Source organism: Ranitomeya variabilis, chromosome 4, assembly GCF_051348905.1.
Source record: "Ranitomeya variabilis isolate aRanVar5 chromosome 4, aRanVar5.hap1, whole genome shotgun sequence".
Classification (NCBI taxonomy): Eukaryota; Metazoa; Chordata; class Amphibia; order Anura; family Dendrobatidae; genus Ranitomeya; species Ranitomeya variabilis.
Window position 1 is genome coordinate 548,731,421 of NC_135235.1, and position 22,728 is coordinate 548,754,148.

The window sequence follows — 22,728 nt, forward strand, 5'->3', positions numbered from 1 at the left end:
TTTCTCGTGACATATTGTACTTCATGATAGTGGTAAAATTTCTTTGATATTACCTGCGTTTATTTGCAGAAAAAATGGAAATTTGGCGAAAATTTTGAAAATTTTGCAATTTTCCAACTTTGAATTTTTATGCCCTTAAATCACAGAGATATGTCATGCAAAATACTTAATAAGTAACATTTCCCACATGTCTACTTTACATCAGCACAATTTTGGAACCAACATTTTTTTTTGTTAGGGAGTTATAAGGGTTAAAAGTTGACCAGCAATTTCTCATTTTTACAACACCATTTTTTTTTAGGGACCACATCTCATTTGAAGTCATTTTGAGGGGTCTATATGATAGAAAATACCCATGTGTGACACCATTCTAAAAACTGCACCCCTCAAGGTGCTCAAAACCATATTCAAGAAGTTTATTAACCCTTCTGGTGCTTCACAGGAATTTTTGGAATGTTTAAATAAAAATGAACATTTAACTTTTTTTCACAAAAAATTTACTTCAGCTCCAATTTGTTTTATTTTACCAAGGGTAACAGGAGAAAATGGACCCCAAAATTTGTTGTACAATTTGTCCTGAGTACGCCGATACCCCATATGTGGGGGTAAACCACTGTTTGGGCGCATGACAGAGCTCGGAAGCGAAGGAGCGCCATTTGACTTTTCAATGCAAAATTGACTGGAATTGAGATGGGACGCCATGTTGCGTTTGGGGAGCCCCTGATGTGCCTAAACATTGAAACCCCCCACAAGTGATACCATTTTGGAAAGTAGACCCCATAAGGAACTTATCTAGAGGTGTGGTGAGCACTTTGACCCACCAAGTACTTCACAGAAGTTTATAATGCAGAACCGTAAAAATAAAAAATCATATTTTTCACAAAAATTATTTTTCGCCCCCAATTTTTTATTTTCCCAAGGGTAAGAGAAGAAATTGGACCCCAACATTTGTTGTACAATTTGTCCTGAGTACGCTGATACCCCATATGTGGCGATAAACCACTGTTTGGGCGCATGGGAGAGCTCGGAAGGGAAGTAGCACCGTTTGACTTTTCAATGCAAAATTGACTGGAATTGAGATGGGACGCCATGTTGCGTTTGGGGAGCCCCTGATGTGCCTAAACATTGAAACCCCCCACAAGTGACACCATTTTGGAAAGTAGACCCCCTAAGGAACTTATCTAGAGGTGTGGTGAGCACTTTGACCCACCAAGGGCTTCACAGAAGTTAATAATGCAGAGCCGTAAAAATAAAACAAAAATTTTTTCCCACAAAAATTATTTTTTTAGCCCCCAGTTTTGTATTTTCCCGAGGGTAGCAGGAGAAATTGGACCCCAAAATCTGTTGTCCAAGTTGTCCTGAATGCGATGATATACCATATGTGGGGAGAACCACTGTTTGGGCGCATGGGAGGGCTCGGAAAGGAAGGAGCGCCATTTGGAATGCAGACTTAGATGGAATGGTCTGCAGGCGTCACATTGCGTTTGCAGAGCCCCTAATGTACCTAAACAGTAGAAACCCCCCACAAGTGACACCATGTTGGAAAGTAGACCCCCTAAGGAACTTATCTAGATGTGTGATGAGCGCTTTGACCCACCAAGGGCTTCACAGAAGTTTATAATGCAGAGCCGTAAAAATAAAACAAAAATTTTTTCCCACAAAAATTATTTTTCAGCCCCCAGTTTTGTATTTTCCCGAGGGTAACAGGAGAAATTGGACCCCAAAAGTTGTTGTCCAATTTGTCCTGAGTGCGCTGATACCCCATATGTGGGGGGAAACCACCGTTTGGACGCATGGAAGGGCTCGGAAGTGAAGGAGCGCCATTTGGAATGCAGACTTAGATGGAATGGTCTGCAGGCGTCACATTGCGTTTGCAGAGCCCCTAATGTACCTAAACAGTAGAAACCCCCCACAAGTGACACCATGTTGGAAAGTAGACCCCCTAAGGAACTTATCTAGATGTGTGGTGAGCGCTTTGACCCACCAAGGGCTTCACAGAAGTTTATAATGCAGAGCCGTAAAAATAAAACAAAAATTTTTTCCCACAAAAATTATTTTTCAGCCCCCAGTTTTGTATTTTCCCGAGGGTAACAGGAGAAATTGGACCCTAAAAGTTGTTGTCCAATTTGTCCTGAGTGCGCTGATACCCCATATGTGGGGGGAACCACCGTTTGGATGCATGGGAGGGCTCGGAAGGGAAGGAGCGCCATTTGGAATGCAGACTTAGATGGAATGGTCTGCAGGCGTCACATTGCGTTTGCAGAGCCCCTAATGTACCTAAACAGTAGAAGCCCCGCACAAGTGACCCCATTTTGGAAACTAGACCCCCCAAGGAACTTATCTAGATGTGTTGTAAGAACTTTGAACCCCCAAGTGTTTCACTACAGTTTATAACGCAGAGCCGTGAAAATAAAAAATCCTTTTTTTTCCCACAAAAATTATTTTTTAGCCCCCAGTTTTGTATTTTCCTAGGGGTAACAGGAGAAATTGGACCCCAAAGGTTGTTGTTCTATTTGTCCTGAGTACGCTGATACCCCATATGTTGGGGTAAACCCCTGTTTGGGCACACGGGAGAGCTCGGAAGGGAAGGAGCACTGTTTTACTTTTTCAACGCAGAATTGGCTGGAATTGAGATCGGACGCCATGTCGCGTTTGGAGAGCCCCTGATGTGCCGAAACAGTGGAAACCCCCCAATTATAACTGAAACCCTAATCCAAACACACCCCTAACCCTAATCCCAACAGTAACCCTAACCACACCTCTAACCCTGACACACCCCTAACCCTAATCCCAACCCTATTCCCAACCGTAAATGTAATCTAAACCCTAACCGTAACTTTAGCCCCAACCCTAACCCTAACTTTAGCCCCAACCCTAACTGTAGCCTTAACCCTAGCCCCAACCCTAGCGCTAACCCTAGCCCTAACCCTAGCCCTAATGGGAAAATGGAAATAAATACATTTTTTTTATTTTTCCCTAACTAAGGGGGTGATGAAGGGGGGTTTGATTTACTTTTATAGCGGGTTTTTTAGCGGATTTTTATGATTGGCAGCCGTCACACACTGAAAGACGCTTTTTATTGCAAAAAATATTTTTTGCGTTACCACATTTTGAGAGCTATAAATTTTCCATATTTTGGTCCACAGAGTCATGTGAGGTCTTGTTTTTTGCGGGACGAGTTGACGTTTTTATTGGTAACATTTTTGGGCACGTCACATTTTTTGATCGCTTTTTATTCCGATTTTTGTGAGGCAGAATGACCAAAAACCAGCTATTCATGAATTTCTTTTGGGGGAGGCGTTTATACCGTTCCGCGTTTGGTAAAATTGATAAAGCAGTTTTATTCTTCGGGTCAGTACGATTACAGCGATATCTCATTTATATTATTTTTTTTATGTTTTGGCGCTTTTATACGATAAAAACTATTTTATGGAAAAAATAATTATTTTTGCATCGCTTTATTCTCAGAACTATAACTTTTTTATTTTTCTGCTGATGATGCTGTATGGTGGCTCGTTATTTGCGGGACAAGATGACGCTTTCAGCGGTACCATGGTTATTTATATCTGTCTTTTTGATCGCGTGTTATTCCACTTTTTGTTCGGCGGTATGATAATAAAGCGTTGTTTTTTGCCTCGTTTTTTTTTTTTTTTTCTTACGGTGTTTACTGAAGGGGTTAACGAGTGGGCCAGTTTTATAGGTCGGGTCGTTACGGACGCGGCGATACTAAATATGTGTACTTTTATTGTTTTGTTTTTTTTATATTTAGGTAAAGAAATGTATTTATGGGAATAATATTTTTTTTTTTTTTCATTATTTTGGAATATTTTTTTTTATTTTTTTTTACACATTTGGAAATTTTTTTTTTTACTTTTTTACTTTGCCCCAGGGGGGGACAATACAGATCGGTGATCTGTCAGTTTGCATAGCACTCTGACAGATCACCGATCTGATTGAAGTGCAGGCTGCTTCACAGTGCCTGCTCTGAGCAGGCTTCTGTGAAGCCACCTCCCTCCCTGCAGGACCCGGATCCGCGGCCATCTTGGATCCGGGTCTGGAGCAGGCAGGGAGGGAGGTAAGACCCTCGCAGCAACGCGATCACATCGCGTTGCTGCGGGGGGCTCAGGGAAGCCCGCAGGGAGCCCTCTCCCTGCGCGATGCTTCCCTGCATCGCCGGCACATCGCGATCATGTTTGATCGCGGTGTGCCGGGGGTTAATGTGCCGGGGGCGGTCCGTGACCGCTCCTGGCACATAGTGCCGGATGTCAGCTGCGATATGCAGCTGACACCCGGCCGCGATCGGCCGCGCTCCCCCCGTGAGCGCGGCCGATCGGCTATGACGTACTATCCCGTCAAGGGTCAGATAGGCCCAGGTCACCTCGACGGGATAGTACGTCAAAGGTCACAGAGGGGTTATACAGCACTTTGTGCTTACAATTACTAATTTTTACTTTCTACCCAGTTAATTCTTCTCTTTTCTCTACTCTTTGTAGAAACAGGAAATTTCTTGTCCCTGCATTTATCAACACCCTCTTTTGCTCCTGACCCAGCTGCTCCCTCCTCCGTGTGCCAGGGACTTTTGCAGTGACATACAGGGAAAATTGACCTCCTGTTTCTACATTTATTATTATTATACATTTATATAGCGCCATTTATTCCATGGTGCTTTACATGTGAATAGGGGGCAAATATAGACAAGTACATTAAACATGAGCAAAAAAAAAAACAAGGCACACAGGTACATTAGGAGGGAGGGCCCTGACCGCGAGGGCTCACAATCTGCAGGGGATGGGTGAGGATACACTAGGAGAGGGTAGCGCTGGTTGTGCGGCGGTTCAGTAGGTTGAGGATAATTGCAGGCTGTAGGCTTGTTGGAAGAGGTGAGTCTTCAGGTTCTTTTTGAAGGTTTCTGTGGTAGGTGAGAGTCTGATGTGTTGGGGTAGAGAGTTCCAGAGTATGGGGGAAGCACGGGAGAAGTCTTGGATGTGGTTGTGGGAAGAAGATGAGAGGGGAGTAGAGAAGGAGTTCGAGAGGATCGGAGGTTGCGTGAAGGTAGGTAGCGGTAGACCATGTCAGAGATGTATGGAGGAGATAGATTGTGGATGGCTTTGTATGTCATTGTGAGGGTTTTGAACTGGAGTCTCTGGGTGATAGGAAGCCAGTGAAGGGCTTGGCATAGGGGAGAGGCTGGGGAGTAACAGGGAGACAGGTGGATTAGTCGGGCAGCAGAGTGCAGGATGGATTGTAGTGGTGCCAGAGTGCAAGATGGGAGGCCGGAGAGTAGGAGGTTGCAGTAGTCAAGGAGGGAGATGATAAGGGCATGCACTAGTGTTTTTGTGTTGTCGCGGTCAAGGAATGCGCGGATCCGGGAAATATTTTTGAGTTTGAGACGGCAGGAGGAGGCAAGGGCTTGGATATGTGGCTTAAAAGAGAGGGCAGAGTCTAGGATCACTCCGAGGCACCGGGCGTGTGGGACTAGGGAAAGTGAGCAGCCATTGACATTGATGGATAGGTCTGGTGGAGGGGTAGAGTGAGATGGGGGAAAGATGATGAATTCTGTTTTGTCCATGTTCAGTTGTAGAATGCGAGCATAAAAGAAAACTGAAATAACAGACAGTGCAGGATTTTGGTAAGTAAGGAGGTGAGGTCAGGTCCGGATAGGTAGATCTGCGTGTCATCGGAGTAGAGATGGTACTGCATACCGTGGGATTCTATGAGTTGTCCCAGACCGAAGGTGTAGATGGAGAAGAGTAGGGGTCCTAGAACAGAGCCTTGAGGAACACCGACAGACAAGGGGCGAAGTGAGGAGGTGGCGTGGGGAAGGGAGACACTGAATGTTCGGTCTGTCAGATATGACGAGATCCAGGATAGGGCCAAGTCTGTGATGCCAAGAGATGAGGATCTGAAGCAGAAGGGAGTGGTCCACAGTGTCAAAGGCAGCAGACAGGTCCAGGAGAAGGAGGACAGAGTAGTGTCGCTTGCTCTTGGCAGTTAGTAGGTCATTGGTGACTTTAGTTAGGGCAGTTTAAGTTGAGTGATGGGGTCGAAGACAGATTGTAACCGGTGAGTAGTATGGGAGTGAAAGAGAAAAGAAACCGAAACATTGTAGAGGTTTGGTATTCTGTTACCTTCCAGTAAATTCCAGTCTAATTCATCAAAGTAATTAAAAACATGTAATTTAAAAGATGCATGTAGCAGACTACGTCTGGAGCAAACTGCTGCATCTGAATATATGTGTTAAGAGAACTCAGCTACATAGCACTTAGAAGGATTCAGCAAGTCAGTTTTTAATCATGTGATGTCATAGATCTAATGGAAAAGAGAAGAATTAGCTGGGTCGAAGAACAATTGTAAGCACACAGTGCCATATAATATGATGACTGCAATATATTAAGAGGGTACAAATTTTGATGGCAGGACTCCGAGTGTTCTCTTGATGCTGGTTGTTGTATGTACTGATTGCTGAACTACTGTGGAGCTTCACCTATTATTTTGTTTGTTTTGTTTTCTTTCATTTAAAGCCTGCACATTTGTCCATGCCACACACATTGATATGGATTGTATGCCTGCATTAGTCTGACTATGATAAAGGCATGGAGAAAGTGTTAGTGTCAACCCTCCATCCCTCTCATTTTGTTGACTACCTATGTATATTAATATCGGCTCCCATTATAATTAGGAAACAGGACAAGGATGCTGGTGACAGACCACAGAACTGGGAGAAGAGTGGATATTGTGAATGCTGTCATATCACCTACAGAAAGCTTTGTGAGGTAAGAGGAGCAGCTCCTTAAAAAGGTAGGAATGGAAATGATAGTTACAAGATCACATATGACCTGTCCATCACTTCTGCAGCACCTGATCAGCAAGCAGCACTGCGTCTTCGCTCTCAATGCTTCCAATTACACCGTCATTGATGACATCACATCTCATATTGTCTGCGAGTTTGTTGCTTTGCCTCTTGGGTAAGTGCTATCAATGTCCTCTTCGAATGGTCTGTTGCTTAGATCCTTTAACCCCTTCAACCTGGGGCCATTTTCCATTTTTTTTCTCCCCTTCTTCCCAGAGCCATAACTTTATTTTTCCATTTTTTGGCCAAATCTTGTGCTAAGCATCTCATGTGTTTTTTCATAGATTTCACAAGCCATTATGCTATTCACATTTCATGTATCGCACATTTCCTTGCTTTAGTACAGTTGAGTCCAGCCGTTGATCTATTTGCTATGTAAGTCTTTTTTGGTTATGCACCTGTTCAGACTAGATTGCTGTTCAGTCAGTTTACCTATATTTATTTTTCCATTAATATGGCCATGTGAGGGCTTGTCTTTTGTGGCACGAGTTGTACTTTTGAACAACACCATTGGTTTTACCATATTGTGTACTGGAAAACGGGAAAAAAAAATCAAAGTGCTGTGAAATTGTAAAAAAAAAAAAAAAAAAATGCAATTCCACAAATTGTTTTTGTTTTGTTATGTATTTATTTTTTTTACCATGTTCAATAAATGTAAACCTTCCACTATGATTCTCGAGGTCATTAAGGCCTCTTTCACACTTCCGTCTTTCAGCTCCCATCACAATCCGTCGTTTTTTGAGAATGCAGGATCCTGCATTTTCTCATAGACTTGTTTTAGTGACGGATGGCCATCCGTTTCATCCGTCTTTCACTGGATCCTGCATAAAAAAAATGGTCTGTCGGGCTGAGAAAACGTTCAGAGGAACGTTTTTTTTTTCTGCACGTCGGAAAATCGGTCAGCGACGCATCCTGCGCTGCCCGTCACTGGCTACAATGGAAGCCTATGGGCGCAGGATGCGTTGCTGTCTGTGAAAAGCAGGAATCCAGCCAGTAACGGGTCCCGTCTTTTCAAAGAGCGCATGCGTGGAAGTATTTCCCGTCAGGGAAATTCTCTCTCGCCCGCTCTCTTTCTCTTTTTACTATTGATGCTGCCTATGCAGTATCAATAGTAACAAGATATAATGTTAAAAATAATACAAAATCTCAATATTCTCACCCACCGGCGTTCCCGCGACTTCTCGCGAGATTTCGCAATGTATTACTAGGAAGTAACGCTAGCTGCCGGGAACATCGGTGACGCTGAGCGGGAACGCCGGTGGGTGAGAATATTGCGATTGATTTTTTATTTTTTTTTTTTAAACCTGGTTTGTGTTGTGTATGCGTTTTCGCAGCAGAAAACCGCTGCGAAGATGCATACACAACAAGTGCACATAGGCTCGACGGGTTCATCAGAAAGAGGGGCCCAGTGCACACGTTTTCCACAATCTGCACAGGATCCGTCATTTGAACGTCTTGACGGATCCTGTGCAGATTTGGAAGACGGAAGTGTGAAAGAAGCCTAAGAGTTCATAGACACGTGTCTAGATTCTTTTTTAATTTAAGAGTTATAACACAAAAAAAATCCAAAGTTTGTTTAACAAAAAATGCGTCATTTTCCGAGACTCTTAGCTTCTCCATTTTTCAGGATCTGGGGCTGGTTGAGGGCTTATTTTTTGCGCACCACGATGATGTTTTTATTGATACCATTTTGGTGTAGGTACGATATTTTGATCGGCCGTTACTGCATTTTAATGCAATGTTGCGGCGACCAAAAACTGTTTTGTTTTTGTTTGTTTTTTGTTTTTTTCTTGTTACACCATGTACCGATCGGATTAATTCTTTTTATATATTGATAGATGAGGGGATCCTGAACGTGGCAATACCATATATATGTATTATTGTTGTTGTTTTTTTTGTTTTTTTTTCTGAATGGAGGGTGATTTAACCCCTTAACGACCGCCGATACGCCTTTTAACGGCGGTCATTAAGGGTACTTAAACCACAGCGCCGTTAATTAACGGCGCTGTGGAAAAAGTAAATAGCGCCCCCCACAGTCCGATTTTCTCCGGGGTCTCGGCTGCCGGGGGTAGCCGAGACCCCAGAGAACATGATTCGGGTCGGTTTTTACCGACCCCGCTTTTGCGATCGCCGGTAATTAACCGTTTACAGGCGATCGCAAAAAAAAAAAAAAAATCCGGACTTGCGTTTTCTTTCTCTCCCCTCTAATGTGATTGCACATTAGAGGGGAGAGAAATAGGGTCCCCCGAGCCCCCCACGGTACCTTATGTACCGAAAAAGGTCCCTAACCCCCCCCCCCCCTCCTCCTCCTTCCTAGGGCTCCAAAATGGCGGGCGCATGTGGAGATAGTGTCCCCCGCAGTGTATTGGGGTTTTTACCGACCCCTGGAGCGATCGCAACCCCGGGGGTCTTTACAGACCCCCGGGGTTGCGATCGCTGCATATAGTTTGTAAAAAAAAATTAAAAAAGTTTGCTTTGCATTTCTCTCCCCTCTGATGTGATCGTACATCAGAAGGGAGAGAAATAGAGTCCCCCGAGCCCCCCACCATACTTCTGGCAGTGTCCCCGGTCCAAGGTCCTCAGCCCACAGCTCCCGGTCCCGGCCCCCCTTCTTCTCTGCTGGAAGAAAATGGCGGGCGCAGTGCGCCTGCCATGATCTGCCAGCAGAGACCCAGCAACCTGTGAGAATTTTCTCATAGGCTGCTGGGTTTTGATTACTGTGATATGTCCTATCACAGTGACCAAAACCCCAAATGTTTTATAAACATGGCAGCACTTGGGCTGTACCTCTCTCTTCTCTCCTTGTAGTTGTTCTAGGAGAGAAGAGAGAGAGACTACATTTCAAGTGCTGCCCTGTCAGTTACAAAAACAGATTTCTATATCCGCCAGCATCCAATTTACCCACCCCCGTTCTCTGTAATCCCTGCATCATCAGCAGAGGATTATAAAAAAAAAATAAAAAAAAAAATAATAATTTTTTTAAAAAAAAAAATTTGTAGGGTTAGGGTTGGAAATAAATAAAATGGCCAGCAGAACTTTCAGCGCGGAGCAAGCTTACAGCCTGCTTTGCTCCGGCAGTGAAACAGAATCTGCCTCTGAAGCTGAGCAGTTTTCAGACAGTGATGACGACTCTTCCTCCACGGGATCCCCCAGCCCGGTGGTAGCGGAGTCGGTCGTCACTGCTGAAGCTTCAGAGGCAGGACCAAGTACCGCAGCCCCCCCACCGCTGTGGTATAATGACACCTCATTTTCCCCTCAAATTCCCCCTTTTTCTGCAGTCCCTGGAATAAAAGTAAATGTCGCCAATTTTACCCCCATTGATTTTTTTGAAATTTTCATTAGCCCCAAAGTCCTGCAATTAATCGTCCACCAAACCAACCTATATGCCCGCCAGTATATTTCCCAAAAACCCACTGCCTTTCATTCCCGTTCTTGGATCCCCACAAATGTCCCCGAAATAAAAAAATTCTTAGGCCTCACCCTGAATATGGGTATAGTAAAAAAAACCACTCTCCGCTCTTACTGGGCAACAAAAGCTGTCCACTGCACCCCTGTATTTGCAGCCGTCATGTCCCGAGTCCGTTACGAAGCCCTGATGAGATTCCTCCACTTCAGTGACAATTCCCAAGCTCTCCCAAGAACTGACCCCAACTACGATCGGCTAAATAAATTAAGACCCCTAATTTCCCTCCTAAAAACTTCCTTTCTAAATTCCTATACCCCAGAGCAAAATGTGGCAGTCGACGAGTCCTTGATGAGCTACAAGGGCCGTCTGTTATTCCGCCAATTTATTCCCTCCAAAAGAGCCAAATATGGCGTAAAATTATACAAAGCATGCGAGAGCTCATCAGGGTACACGTCAACCTTCTTAATTTATGAAGGTAGGGACCGCCAAATAAACCCCCCAAACTGCCCCCAGACAATTGGTATCCCAGGCAAAATTGTCTGGGAGCTAATGACGCCCTTTCTCAATCAAGGGTACCACGTGTATACTGACAACTACTACACGAGCATCCCCCTATACAAATCCCTATATGCTGCAAATACAGGGGCCTGTGGGACAGTGAGGAAAAACAAAGTGGGGCTTCCGTAACAGTTGGTGTCCAGACGCTTGGAGAGGGGGGCGTCATTCTCACTTGCAAGCGACCAACTTCTTGCAGTGAAGTGTAAAAACAGGAAGGACGTCTACATGCTTTCCACACTGCATACGGACACCACTGTGACGGTCAGAGAGAGGGGTGCCACCAGGGACAAAGAAAAACCTGTCTGCGTCACAGACTACAACAAACACATGGGTGGCGTAGACTTGTCAGACCAGGTTCTGCAACCATACCTGGTCAAGAGGAAGACCAGGGCATGGTATAAAAAGGTGGCAATCTATCTAATCCAAACTGCCACATATAACAGTTTTGTCCTATGTAAAAAATCACAAGGGCCACTTACGTTCCTGCACTTTCAGGAAAAAGTTGTAGAGAGCCTCATATTTGAGTCCATGGCACCGGGGGAAGCCTTCGACTCTGAGGATTCCCGGAGACTTTCAGAACGCCATTTTCCTCACCCTGTCCCTGTCACTCCCACCCAAAGGTATCCTCAAAAAAGGTGCCGAGTTTGCAGAAAGCATGGCAGACGGAGTGATTCCCGATTCTTTCTATTGCCCCACATGCCCATCCCAACCAGGCCTTTGTATCTCCCCCTGTTGTGAGACCTACCACACCACCTACAATTATTAGTTTGTTTGTTTTTTCAATAATTTTTATTTTCTGCTTAACGGCCCAAGTAGTACAATTTGGAACAATTGATAAAGAATATTTTAATTAGTAGATCCCATTTTACCCCATTTCACAATTAATTCCAGAACTTGATCAATCCCATACCAAACTACTATCCCAACAAATTCTCGTCCACGTACCCACGTCTGTACGCTCTAGAGTGTGGACCCCACAAATGTTCTTGCAAAGTCAGGTCATCTGAAAATTTTAGGACTCGATCAATCCCATACCAAACTACTATCCCAACAAATTCTCGTCCACGTACCTATGTCAATAAGCGTTAGAATGTGGACCCCAGAAATGATCTTGAAAAGTGAGATCATCTGAAAATGAATTCTAGGACTTGATTACTCACAAACATTTTTGACCATTTATATAACTTTGACTGTTTTTATGACTGTCTTGCTACACAAAAGTTTGGCTTCCATTTATATTACTTATATTTATGTTGATGATACGGGCATGATCATTTTATTGTAGGATTTCTAAAAAAATTAGGAAGTTCCGTACTTATACACTATGGGCTTTACTTTATGGTTCTTGCCGAACCTCTGGTACCAGACAATACTTTCTATAGAGAACTGGTTGTTTTGTGCATATAGCGGTTCTGACCTTGGCGGGTGGGAGCTTGCTATGGTGTACCACGTCTATTGGCACATTTGTCCTCATATAGGGATTGATGGAGCTAAAAGGACGTTGTACGACCAGTCTCTGAAAGTGTCTGCTCTGCCATTCTAGCCCTGATCATGTTCTTTCATCTTTGGAACAAACTCCGCTTTGCCACATAGTTGGCTGAATTTTCCTACACATTTTGCCCTTCATTCCAGTACAGTTTATACTTCCTGCTACAATATACGCAAATGCGGGACAACTGTTTTGTTAGCAAGACCAATTTTATAGTCAGCCAATGTGTTTTAGGAGCATGCCTCCCTCTGTGAGTAATAATTCCTGAAAGGATTTTCTTTTTTGCTCAATGTCTCTAGAAGCTTTGAATGGGTCCTGGATCTTCAATTTCAAATAAAGCCAAATTTGTCACATTGTGCCCCTTTCTGTCCAAGCCCTGCCATTTGTCCAAACAGAACTTTTTGACTACATATGGGTTATCGCTGCGCTCATAATAAAGTGGGTAACGAATTGTGGGGTCCACTTTTTGATGTTATTTCTGAAAAAGTGAGACATTCAGGTCTAAAACAAGATTCTCGTGGAAAAAAATGAATTTTTCAATATGACGACCTAATGTTATCAAACTCTGTGTCGTACATGTGGGTTCAAATTGCTCAATATACCCCTGATTAAAATCTTTGAGGGGTGTAGTTTCCACAACGGGGTCAGTTGTGGGGGGTTTCTGCTGTTAGGCACATCTACAAACCCAAAATGGCGTCCGCTCTCACAATTAAGAGATTAAAAAGTCAAACAGCACTCCTTCCCTTCCAAGCTCCGCAGTGCGCCCAAACAGAGGTTTACCCCCACATACGGGGTATCGACATACTCAGGACAAATTGCACAACAACTTTTGGGAACCAATTTCTCTTGCTACCCTTGGAAAAATAAAAAATTGGGGGTGAAAAGATCATTTTTGTGGAAAAAAAAAAAAAAAAAATGATTTTTAATTTTTTCAGCTCTACGTTATAAACTTGTGTGAAGCACTTGGGGGTTCAAAGTGTTGACCACATGCCTAGATAAGTTCCTTAGGGGGTCTAGTTTCCAAAATGGGGTCACTTGTGGAGGGTTTCCACTGTTTAGGCACATCAGCGCCTCTCCAAACGCGACATGGTGTCCGATCTCAATTCCAGGGAATTCTATGTTGAAAAAGCCAAATGGCGCTCCTTCCCTTCTGAGCTCTACTGTGCACCCAAACAGAGGTTTATCCCCACATACGGGGTATCAACATACTCAGGACAAATTGCACAACAACTTTTGGGGTCCAATTTGTCTTGCTACCCTTGGGAAAATAAAAAATTGGGGGTGAAAAGATCATTTTTGTGAAAAAAAAAAAAAAAGATTTTTAATTTTTTCGGCTCTACGTTATAAACTTGTGTGAAGCACTTGGGGGTTCAAAGTGTTGACCACATGCCTAGATAAGTTCCTTAGGGGGTCTAGTTTCCAAAATGGGGTCACTTGTGGGGGGTTTCCACTGTTTAGGCACATCAGCGGCTCTCCAAACGCGTGTTGGTGTTCGATCTCAATTCCAGGGAATTCTGTGTTGAAAAAGTCAAATGGCGCTCCTTCCCTTCGGAGCTCTGCGGTGCACCCAAACAGTGGTTCCCCCCCACATATGGCGTATCGGCATTCTCCGGACAAATTGCACAACAAATTATGTGGTTCATTTTCTTTTTTTACACTTGTGAAAATAAAAAAAATTGGTTCTGAAGTAAAATGTTTGTGAAAAAAAGTAAAATGTTCATTTTTTCCTTCCACATTGCTTCAGTTCCTGTGCAGCAACTGAAGGGTTAATAAACTTCTTGAATATGGTTTTGCGCACCTTGAGGGGTGCAGTTTTTAGAATGGTGTCAATTTTGGGCATTTTCTGCCACATAGACCCCTCAAACTGACTTCAAATGTGAGGTGGTCCCTAAAAAAAATGGTTTTGTAAATTTTGCTGTAAAAATAAGAAATTGCTGGTCAAATTTTAACCCTTATAACTCCCTAATGAAAAATAAAAAAATTTCGAAAATTGTGCTGATGTAAAGTAGACATATGGGAAATGTTATTTATTGACCATTTTGTGTGACATATCTCTCTGATGTAAGGGAATAAAAATTCAAATTTTGAAAATTGCAAAATTTTCAAAATTTTCGCCATATTTCCGTTTTTTTAATAAATAAACGCAAGTAATATCGAATAAATGTTACCACTAACATGAAGTACAATATGTCACGAAAAAACAATCTCAGAATCAGCAGGATCTGTTGAAGCGTTCCCGAGTTATAACCTCATTAAGTGACAGTGGTCAGAATTGTAAAAATTGGCTCGGTCATTAAGTACCAAATTGGCTCTGTCACTAAGGGGTTAACCCCTTTCTGACATCTGACGTACTATCCCGTCGAGGTGGGGTGGGCCCGTATGACCACCGACGGGATAGTACGTCATACGCGATCGGCCGCGCTCACGGGGGGAGCGCGGCCGGGTGTCAGCTGCATATCGCAGCTGACATCCGGCACTATGTGCCAGGAGCGGTCACGGACCACCCCCGGCACATTAACCCCCGGCACACCGCGATCAAACATGATCGCGGTGTACCGGCGGTATAGGGAAGCATCGCGCAGGGAGGGGGCTCCCTGCGGGCTTCCCTGAGAACCCCGCAGCAACGCGATGTGATCGCGTTGCTCCGAGGGTCTCCTACCTCCCTCCTCGCTGCAGGTCCCGGATCCAAGATGGCCACGGCATCCGGGTCCTGCAGGGAGGGGGGTAGCTCAGAGCAGGCGCTGGTAAGCCTGCAGCCCTGCACAGCAGATCGCCGATCTGTAATGTCCCCCCCTGGGACAAAGTAAAAAAGTTAAAAAAAAATTTTTCCACATGTGAAAAAAAATAAATAAAAAATAAATTCCTAAATAAAGAAAAAAAAAAAATATTATTCCCATAAATACATTTCTTTATCTAAATAAAAAATAAAAATAAAAGTACACATATTTAGTATCGCCGCGTTCGTAACGACCCAACCTATAAAACTGTCCCACTAGTTAACCCCTTCAGTAAACACCGTGAGAAAAAAAAACGTGGCAAAAAACAACGCTTTATTACCATACCCACCGAGCAAAAAGTGGAATAACACGCGATCAAAAAGACAGATATAAATAACCATGGTACCGCTGAAAACGTCATCTTGTCCCGCAAAAAACGAGCCGCCATACAGCATCATCAGCAAAAAAATTAAAAAGTTATAGTCCTGAGAATAAAGCGATACCAAAATAATTATTTTTTCTATAAAATAGCTTTTATCGTATAAAAGTGCCAAAACATAAAAAAAATGATATAAATGAGGTATCGCTGTAATCGTACTGACCCAAAGAATAAAACTGCTTTATCAATTTTACCAAACGCGGAACGGTATAAACGCCTCCCCCAAAAGAAATTCATAAATAGCTGGTTTTTGATCATTCTGCCTCACAAAAATCGGAATAAAAAGCGATCAAAAAATGTCATGTGCCCGAAAATGTTACCAATAAAAACGTCAACTCGTCCCGCAAAAAACAAGACCTCACATGACTCTGTGGACTCAAATATGGAAAAGTTATAGCTTTCAAAATGTGGTAACGCAAAAAAATATTTTTTGCAATAAAAAGCGTCTTTCAGTGTGTGACGGCTGCCAATCATAAAAATCCGCTAAATAACCCGCTATAAAAGTAAATCAAACCCCCCTTCATCACCCCCTTAGTTAGGGAAAAATAAAAAAATTTAAAAAATGTATTTATTTCCATTTTCCCATTAGGGCTAGGGTTAGGGCTATTGCTAGGGCTAGGGTTAAGGCTACAGTTAGGGTTGGGGCTAAAGTTAGGGTTAGGGTTTGGATTACATTTACGGTTGGGAATAGGGTTGGGATTAGGTTAGGGGTGTGTCAGGGTTAGGGGTGTGGTTAGGGTTACCGTTTGGATTAGGGTAAGGGGTGTGTTTGGATTAGGGTTTCAGTTATAATTGGGGGGTTTCCACTGTTTAGGCTCATCAGGGGCTCTCCAAACGGGACATGGCATCCGATCTCAATTCCAGACAATTCTGCGTTGAAAAAGTAAAACAGTGCTCCTTCCCTTCAGAGCTCTCCCGTGTACCCAAACAGGGGTTTACCCCAACATATGGGGTATCGGCGTACTCAGGACAAATTGGACAACATCTCTTGGGGTCCAATTTCTCCTGTTACCCTTGTGAAAATACAAAACAGGGGGCTAAAAAAATCATTTTTGTGAAAAAAAAATAATTTTTATTTTCACGGCTCTGCGTTATAAACTGTAGTGAAACACTTGGGGGTTCAAAGTTCTCACAACACATCTAGATAAGTTCCTTTGGAGGTCTAGTTTCCAATATGGGGTCACTTGTGGGGGGTTTCTACTGTTTGGGTACATCAGGGGCTCTGCAAATGCAACGTGATGCCTGCAGACCAATCCATTTAAGTCTGCATTCCAAATGGCGCTCCTTCCCTTCCGAGCTCTGTCATGCGCCCAAACAGTGCTTCCCCCCCACATATGGGGTATCAGCGTACTCAGGACAAATTGGACAACAACTTTTGGGGTCCAATTTATTATGTTACCCTTGTAAAAATACAAAGCTGGGGGCTAAAAAATCATTTCTGTGAAAAAAATGAGGAATTTTTATTTTCACGGCTCTGCGTTATAAACTGTAGTGAAACACTTGGGGGTTCAAAGCTCTCAAAACACATCTAGATAAGTTCCTTAGGGGTCTACTTTCCAAAATGGTGTCACTTGTGGGGGGTTTTAATGTTTCGGCACATCAGGGGCTCTCCAAACGCAACATGGCGTCCCATCTCAATTCCAGTCAATTTTGCATTGAAAAGTCAAATGGCGCTCCTTCCCTTCCGAGCTCTGCCCTGCGCCCAAACAATGGTTTACACCCACATATGGGGTATCGTTGTACTCAGGACAAATTGCACAACAACTTTTGGGGTCCATTTTCTCCTGTTACCCTTGGTAAAATAAAACAAATTGGAGCTGAAATAAATTTTGTGTAAATAAAAATGAACATTTAACTTTTTTTCAAACATTCCAAAAATTCCTGTGAAACACCTAAAGGTTTAATAAATTTCTTGAATGTGGTTTTGAGCACCTTGAGGGGTGCAGTTTTTAGAATGGTATCACACTTGGGTATTTTCTGTCATATAGACCCCTCAAAATGACTTCAAATGAGATGTGGTGTCTGAAAAAAAATGGTGTTGTAAAAATGAGAAATTGCTGGACAATTTTTAACCCTTATAACTCAATAACAAAAAAAAAATTTGGTTCCAAAATTGTGCTGATGTAAAGTAGACATGTGGGAAATGTTACTTATTAAGTATTTTGCGTGACATATGTCTGTGATTTAAGGGAATAAAAATTCAAAGTTGGAAAATTGCGAAATTTTCAAAATTTTCGCCAAATATCCGTTTTTTTAACAAATAAACGCAAGTTATATCGAAGAAATTTTACCACTATCATGAAGTACAATATGTCACGAGAAAACAATGTCAGAATCGCCAAGATCCGTTGAAGCGTTCCAGAGTTATAACCTCATAAAGAGACAGTGGTCAGAATTGTAAAAATTGGCCTGGTCATTAACGTGCAAACCACCCTTGGGGGTGAAGGGGTTAAACTTAAATATTTTTTTAATATTTTTTAAAAACACTTTTTTCTTACTCTACACTTGCTTCAATAGCCTCTATGGGAGTCTAAAAGCTGCGATGATCCGATCGCTTGTGCTACACAGGGCAGGGCTTCAGCCCTGCTCTATGTAGCACAAATGCTCACCTGCTATTAGCCCTGACCTCTGGGCGGCGCTCATAGCAATCTGGCAATGACAACCGCAGGGGTCTGTTGCAGACCATAGGTTGTCATGGGAACCCATCGGCGACCCGCAGTCATGTGACATGGGTGGGATTAGTGATGCGCAATCATGTTATATGCTGTCAGAGATTGACAGCGGCATTTAACAGGTTAACAGCCGCTGGTGGATCTCGATTCCACCCACGGCTGTTAGGGGCACATGTCAGCTGTTCAAATCAGCTGACATGTGCCTGAAAAGATGTTGGCTTAGCGCCAGAGCCCACATCAAATTGAGAGACCCGACATGCGCCGTACATGTACGGCGTGTGTCATGAAGGGGTTAAAAGGAATCTGTCGTGTCTGGAAACACTGTTTGCCAACAGAAAATAATCACTCTGCAGGTAAATGTTGTTAAAATCGTGTTTCCTTTTCCAGAAGTGTGGCTATAGGTGAAAAAATGAATTTCTATTCTCGCTGCATAAGCTAAAGAAATAGTCTGGTTTTCTAGAGTAACTTTATTTGCTTTTATGGACAAAGTGTTATATATATTCAAGATGTGTAGAGTCATTGGTTGTAGTTCAGACAGCTCTGTAGCTTCGCAGCGCTGGGGTCTTGGTTTCCAATCCCACCAAGGACAATATCTGCAAGGAGTTTGTGGGTTTCCTCCAACATTCAAAAGACTTAAGAATAGGGAATATAGATTGTGAGCCCCACTGGTGACAGTGATGACAGTCTGTAAAGTGCTGCTGTGTATGATGACGCGATCTAAGTGACCATAATAAATTAACATTGTAGAACAATTTGCTTTAATTTGCTGAAATCACAATAGTGTAAGGCACTGTGGAATATCTTGGCACTATATAAGTAAAATAAACGCATCTGGAGTTGGCATGGAGATGTACATATCCATCACCTTTCAGGTCTTGCCTATATAGAATATATCTTGTATCGCTGTAATGTAAACGGCCGTCTGATAAATGATTGCAATGGATTAGGTAATGCAGCCCTAATTGTGTAATAGATATTACTCCCTGGGTTGGCTTCTTCTAGACTTCTGGTTTTAAGAAAACATTAATGCAATCGATAGTGTGCTGCTTATTTTACCTTCTGTATATTCAGCACTGCACCATATCTAGGAGTCTGAAGTTTACTTTGTGCTTGGCTTTTAAAGGGAACCTGTCACCCCCAAAATCGAAGATGAGCTAATAAGCCCACCAGCATCAGGGGCCCCCGATGTATCCTGAAAGATGAGAAAAAGAGGTTAGATTATACTCACCCAGGGGCGGTCCCGCTGCTGTCCGGTCCAATGAGCGTCGCGGTCCAGGGCCTCCCATCTTCTTACGATGACATCCTCCTCTTGTCTTCACGCCGCGGCTCCGGCACAGGCGTACTTTGTCTGTCCTGCTGAGGGCAGAGCAAAGTACTGCAGTGCGCAGGCACCGGACCTCTCTGACCTTTCCTGGCGCCTGCATACTGCAGTGCTTTACGCTGCCCTCAACAGGGCAGACAAAGTACGCCTGCACAGGAGCCGCAGCGTCAAGACAAGAAGAGGACATCATCCTATAAAGATGGGAGGCGCCGGACCGCCCGCCCAGCTGAGTATAATCTAACCTCTTTTTCTCGTCTTTCAGGATACATCGGGGGCCCCTGATGCTGGTGGGCTTAGCTCATCTTTGATTTTGGGGGTGACAGTTCCCTTTAAAGTGCTTGATCACATTAGATAAATGTCGGCAGGACTGGCCCATCTAAGGTGCATTGGGGGTGTCCATAATATGCAGGGAAAAAGCATCAGGCATATCAAATTTACACCTGTCAAATCCTTTTTGTGTTCATTGGAGCTACAGATGTGTCCTTCCTTACCTTTTGTCTTGACTTGAGATCTCACAAGATCTGCTTTGGGGGAAAGAATAACATTTGTTTCTTACATTGCAAAACAGAGCAGTAAGCATAAGTAGGGGCTTTTCATGCTTTATTTAAAGTGTACTTATATGTTATAAATGGGTTTTGTTATATGTTCTAGCATACGTGCTGTGATTGTTGGGGGTCCGATCCTGAGACCACCACCAATAGCTCAAAAGATGGTGAAGTACTCAGATCATTCATGCGTTTTAGTCCACAGTCACAGGCCCAAGTCATCATTTGTGTTCTGTTTTTAAGTTGTGCGCGCAACTTGTGAGTTTAGTGCAATGTCAAAATTGGCCTTTTTTCCTGTCTTGAACAGTTTTTGTAACTATTTTGCTGCAAAAGTCACGCACTTTGCAAAATGGTACAAAAATTGAAGCAGATGCTGACGTAATCAAAACTACACCAGCGGCGGATTTGGTTGGAGTTCAGCCAAATTTTACGAAATTTCATGAATTGGGAAAAAACAACTAAAATACGCCCACAAATCATGAGTGGGGAACACTGGTGAGCACATATGAAATAAATGTAAAAAGGGTGCAAATAGAATAATTGTTTAAAAAAAAAAAAACACAGGCGCAAAAACCATGATGATGATGATGATGATGATGAATCAAGGTAATAAAATTTCTATTGAGCCCATGCTGTCCTGTGCGCCTACTCATTCAAGAACTGAGGTTTTTTTGCAAAGTCTTTTGAGTAATCAGTGGGGGTCTCAGAAACGCATCTCTACCTATGTACATCCCGCTTAAGGGGCTCTAATATATATTTGACTTAATATGGTTAAAAAGTTATCTTGCTAAATTTTGGGATCTGTGACATAAAGGACATACTTGTAATCGATTTGATTTATTTTACTCATTTATATAGCACCATTATTTCCACGGCACTTTACAGATATTATGGACACTGTCCCCATTGGGGCTCACAATCTAGATTCCCTCTCAATGTCTTTGGCGTGTGGAAGGAAACAGGAGTATCTGGAGAAAACCCATACAAATTCCTTGCAGATGTTGTCCTTGGTGGGATTTGAATCCAGGACCCCAGAGCTGCAAAGCGACAATGTTAACCACTGAGCCACCGTGCTGCTGCCAGCTTCTTACTCTCCCCTCCCCATTGATCGGCTGAGCCTGTCGACCGAAGAGGTGTTTGACAGTTATGTGTACAGTTTATGGCAGCTTAATTATTTACAAGAAGGAAGCCAGTACTTCCATTTTTTATCTTTCTACCTCGTCTACTGGCTGCAAAATAAATCCTGTAGATTGTGTATACCGTGTGCTAAGCTTCTGGGATATTCATTACTACTGCTGCCTCCTCCATCCAGACCAATTCGTAGACCTGATTACTTATTTGGCCACACTCCACACCCAATGACTGTTGGCCCAGATCCAAGCAACCTCTGTCACTGGCCACTGAGGCGTACTTGCAGAAATAGGATATTATCTGTAATCTAACCCCCTGTAACATCCTGTGTGCGAGGACCTGTAAATGTAGAAATTTAGTGACCTATGTGACTTTGCGGTTAGTGTGTCGGCCTCTGCAATGAACATCTTCCAGTTATCAAAACCTTCATGTATCAGCATCTACTATATGAGCTGATGTAGCATATAGAACGTTCCATGGGTGGTTGAACATGAGTGATGTGAATAATGAAGTGATGTAATGGGAAAGGAAAAAAATAAAGAAGAAAGAGGGGGTTTGGGAGGTCGAAAGGCGTTCTGTGTAAGCCTGGTGGCTACGGAGAGTGAGTATGAAGGTAGTTAAAGTGTTGTGTCCCATTATTTGAGAGCAGGTTGTTACTGTATTGAAAAGCACGATCAGGGTCTCCGGAATATGTGATGACGCTCTGCCAGGATAGATGTCATTTTTCTTTGTCCTTCCTGTACCAGTTGTCACCTCTTACACTTTACACTTCTCAGAGGTCATCTTTCATGCAAGAGCAATTTTTTGTTTGGCCACAGGAAACGCATTTCTTAGTGTTTTGGGGCATGTTCTCAATCATTGTTCGGAGAGGGGAAAAGAAAGCACTTCCCATGGGTCCTTCCATATGTTATGGCCTATGACTGGGTGGATGAGAGGAATACCCGAAGTCTGTGTGAGGTCAGCACCATCAAATGGATAGCATGTCTCCAGGTGATTGCCTCCTCCGGAAACAAAACAAAGGCACAATCTAGCGCTGTGTGAGCTAATCTGGTGAAGCTTACAATCTATAGAGATGGATTGGAAGGAGGCTTTCTGCATGACCTTTGAGCACTTCTGCTCAAAGTCCTCTAGATTTTTACATATTGTTCCTCTGATTGCACACCATAAATCTAGTCCCTATACTGTGTGTATATAGTCATCAGTACAACCCATTTTAAACAGGAAGCTCTTATCAGTAAGGCTATTTTTACACATCAGTTTTTTGCCATCAGGCACAATCCAGTGAGTTTTGAAAAAAAAACGTATCCGTTTTTTCTTTCCACCGGATCCAGTTTTTTTCTCAGAGTTGTATTAGCACCGGACTGTGCCTGATGGCCACACGTTTCATCCGTTTTTGCCGAATCCGTCCAAAATGTCTTTTCCGGCGGACGGAGAAAAACGTCCATATATACTTTTTTTTCTGTCTGGTGAAAAAACGCCCATCGGTAAACGGATGAAACGTGTGGTGTACTGACTGGATCCGGCTACCGAATTTTTTTTTTATTATTATTATTATTTTCGCACTGAGCATGCTCTGTTCCGGCATATTCAATCTCTTTCT

At 43.1% G+C, this 22,728-nt stretch overlaps 1 protein-coding gene across 2 annotated transcripts in view; it reads left to right on the forward strand.

Annotated features, from left to right (window-relative positions):
• Positions 1–22,728, forward strand: part of DBF4B (DBF4B-CDC7 kinase regulatory subunit) — a 61,864-nt gene that overhangs the window by 33,518 nt on the left and 5,618 nt on the right. For both annotated transcript variants that reach the window (XM_077252600.1, XM_077252599.1), the window contains exons 11-12: positions 6,680–6,773; positions 6,856–6,965. In XM_077252600.1, coding sequence (XP_077108715.1) covers positions 6,680–6,773; positions 6,856–6,965 — 204 coding nt within the window. The remainder of the gene's footprint in view (positions 1–6,679; positions 6,774–6,855; positions 6,966–22,728) is intronic.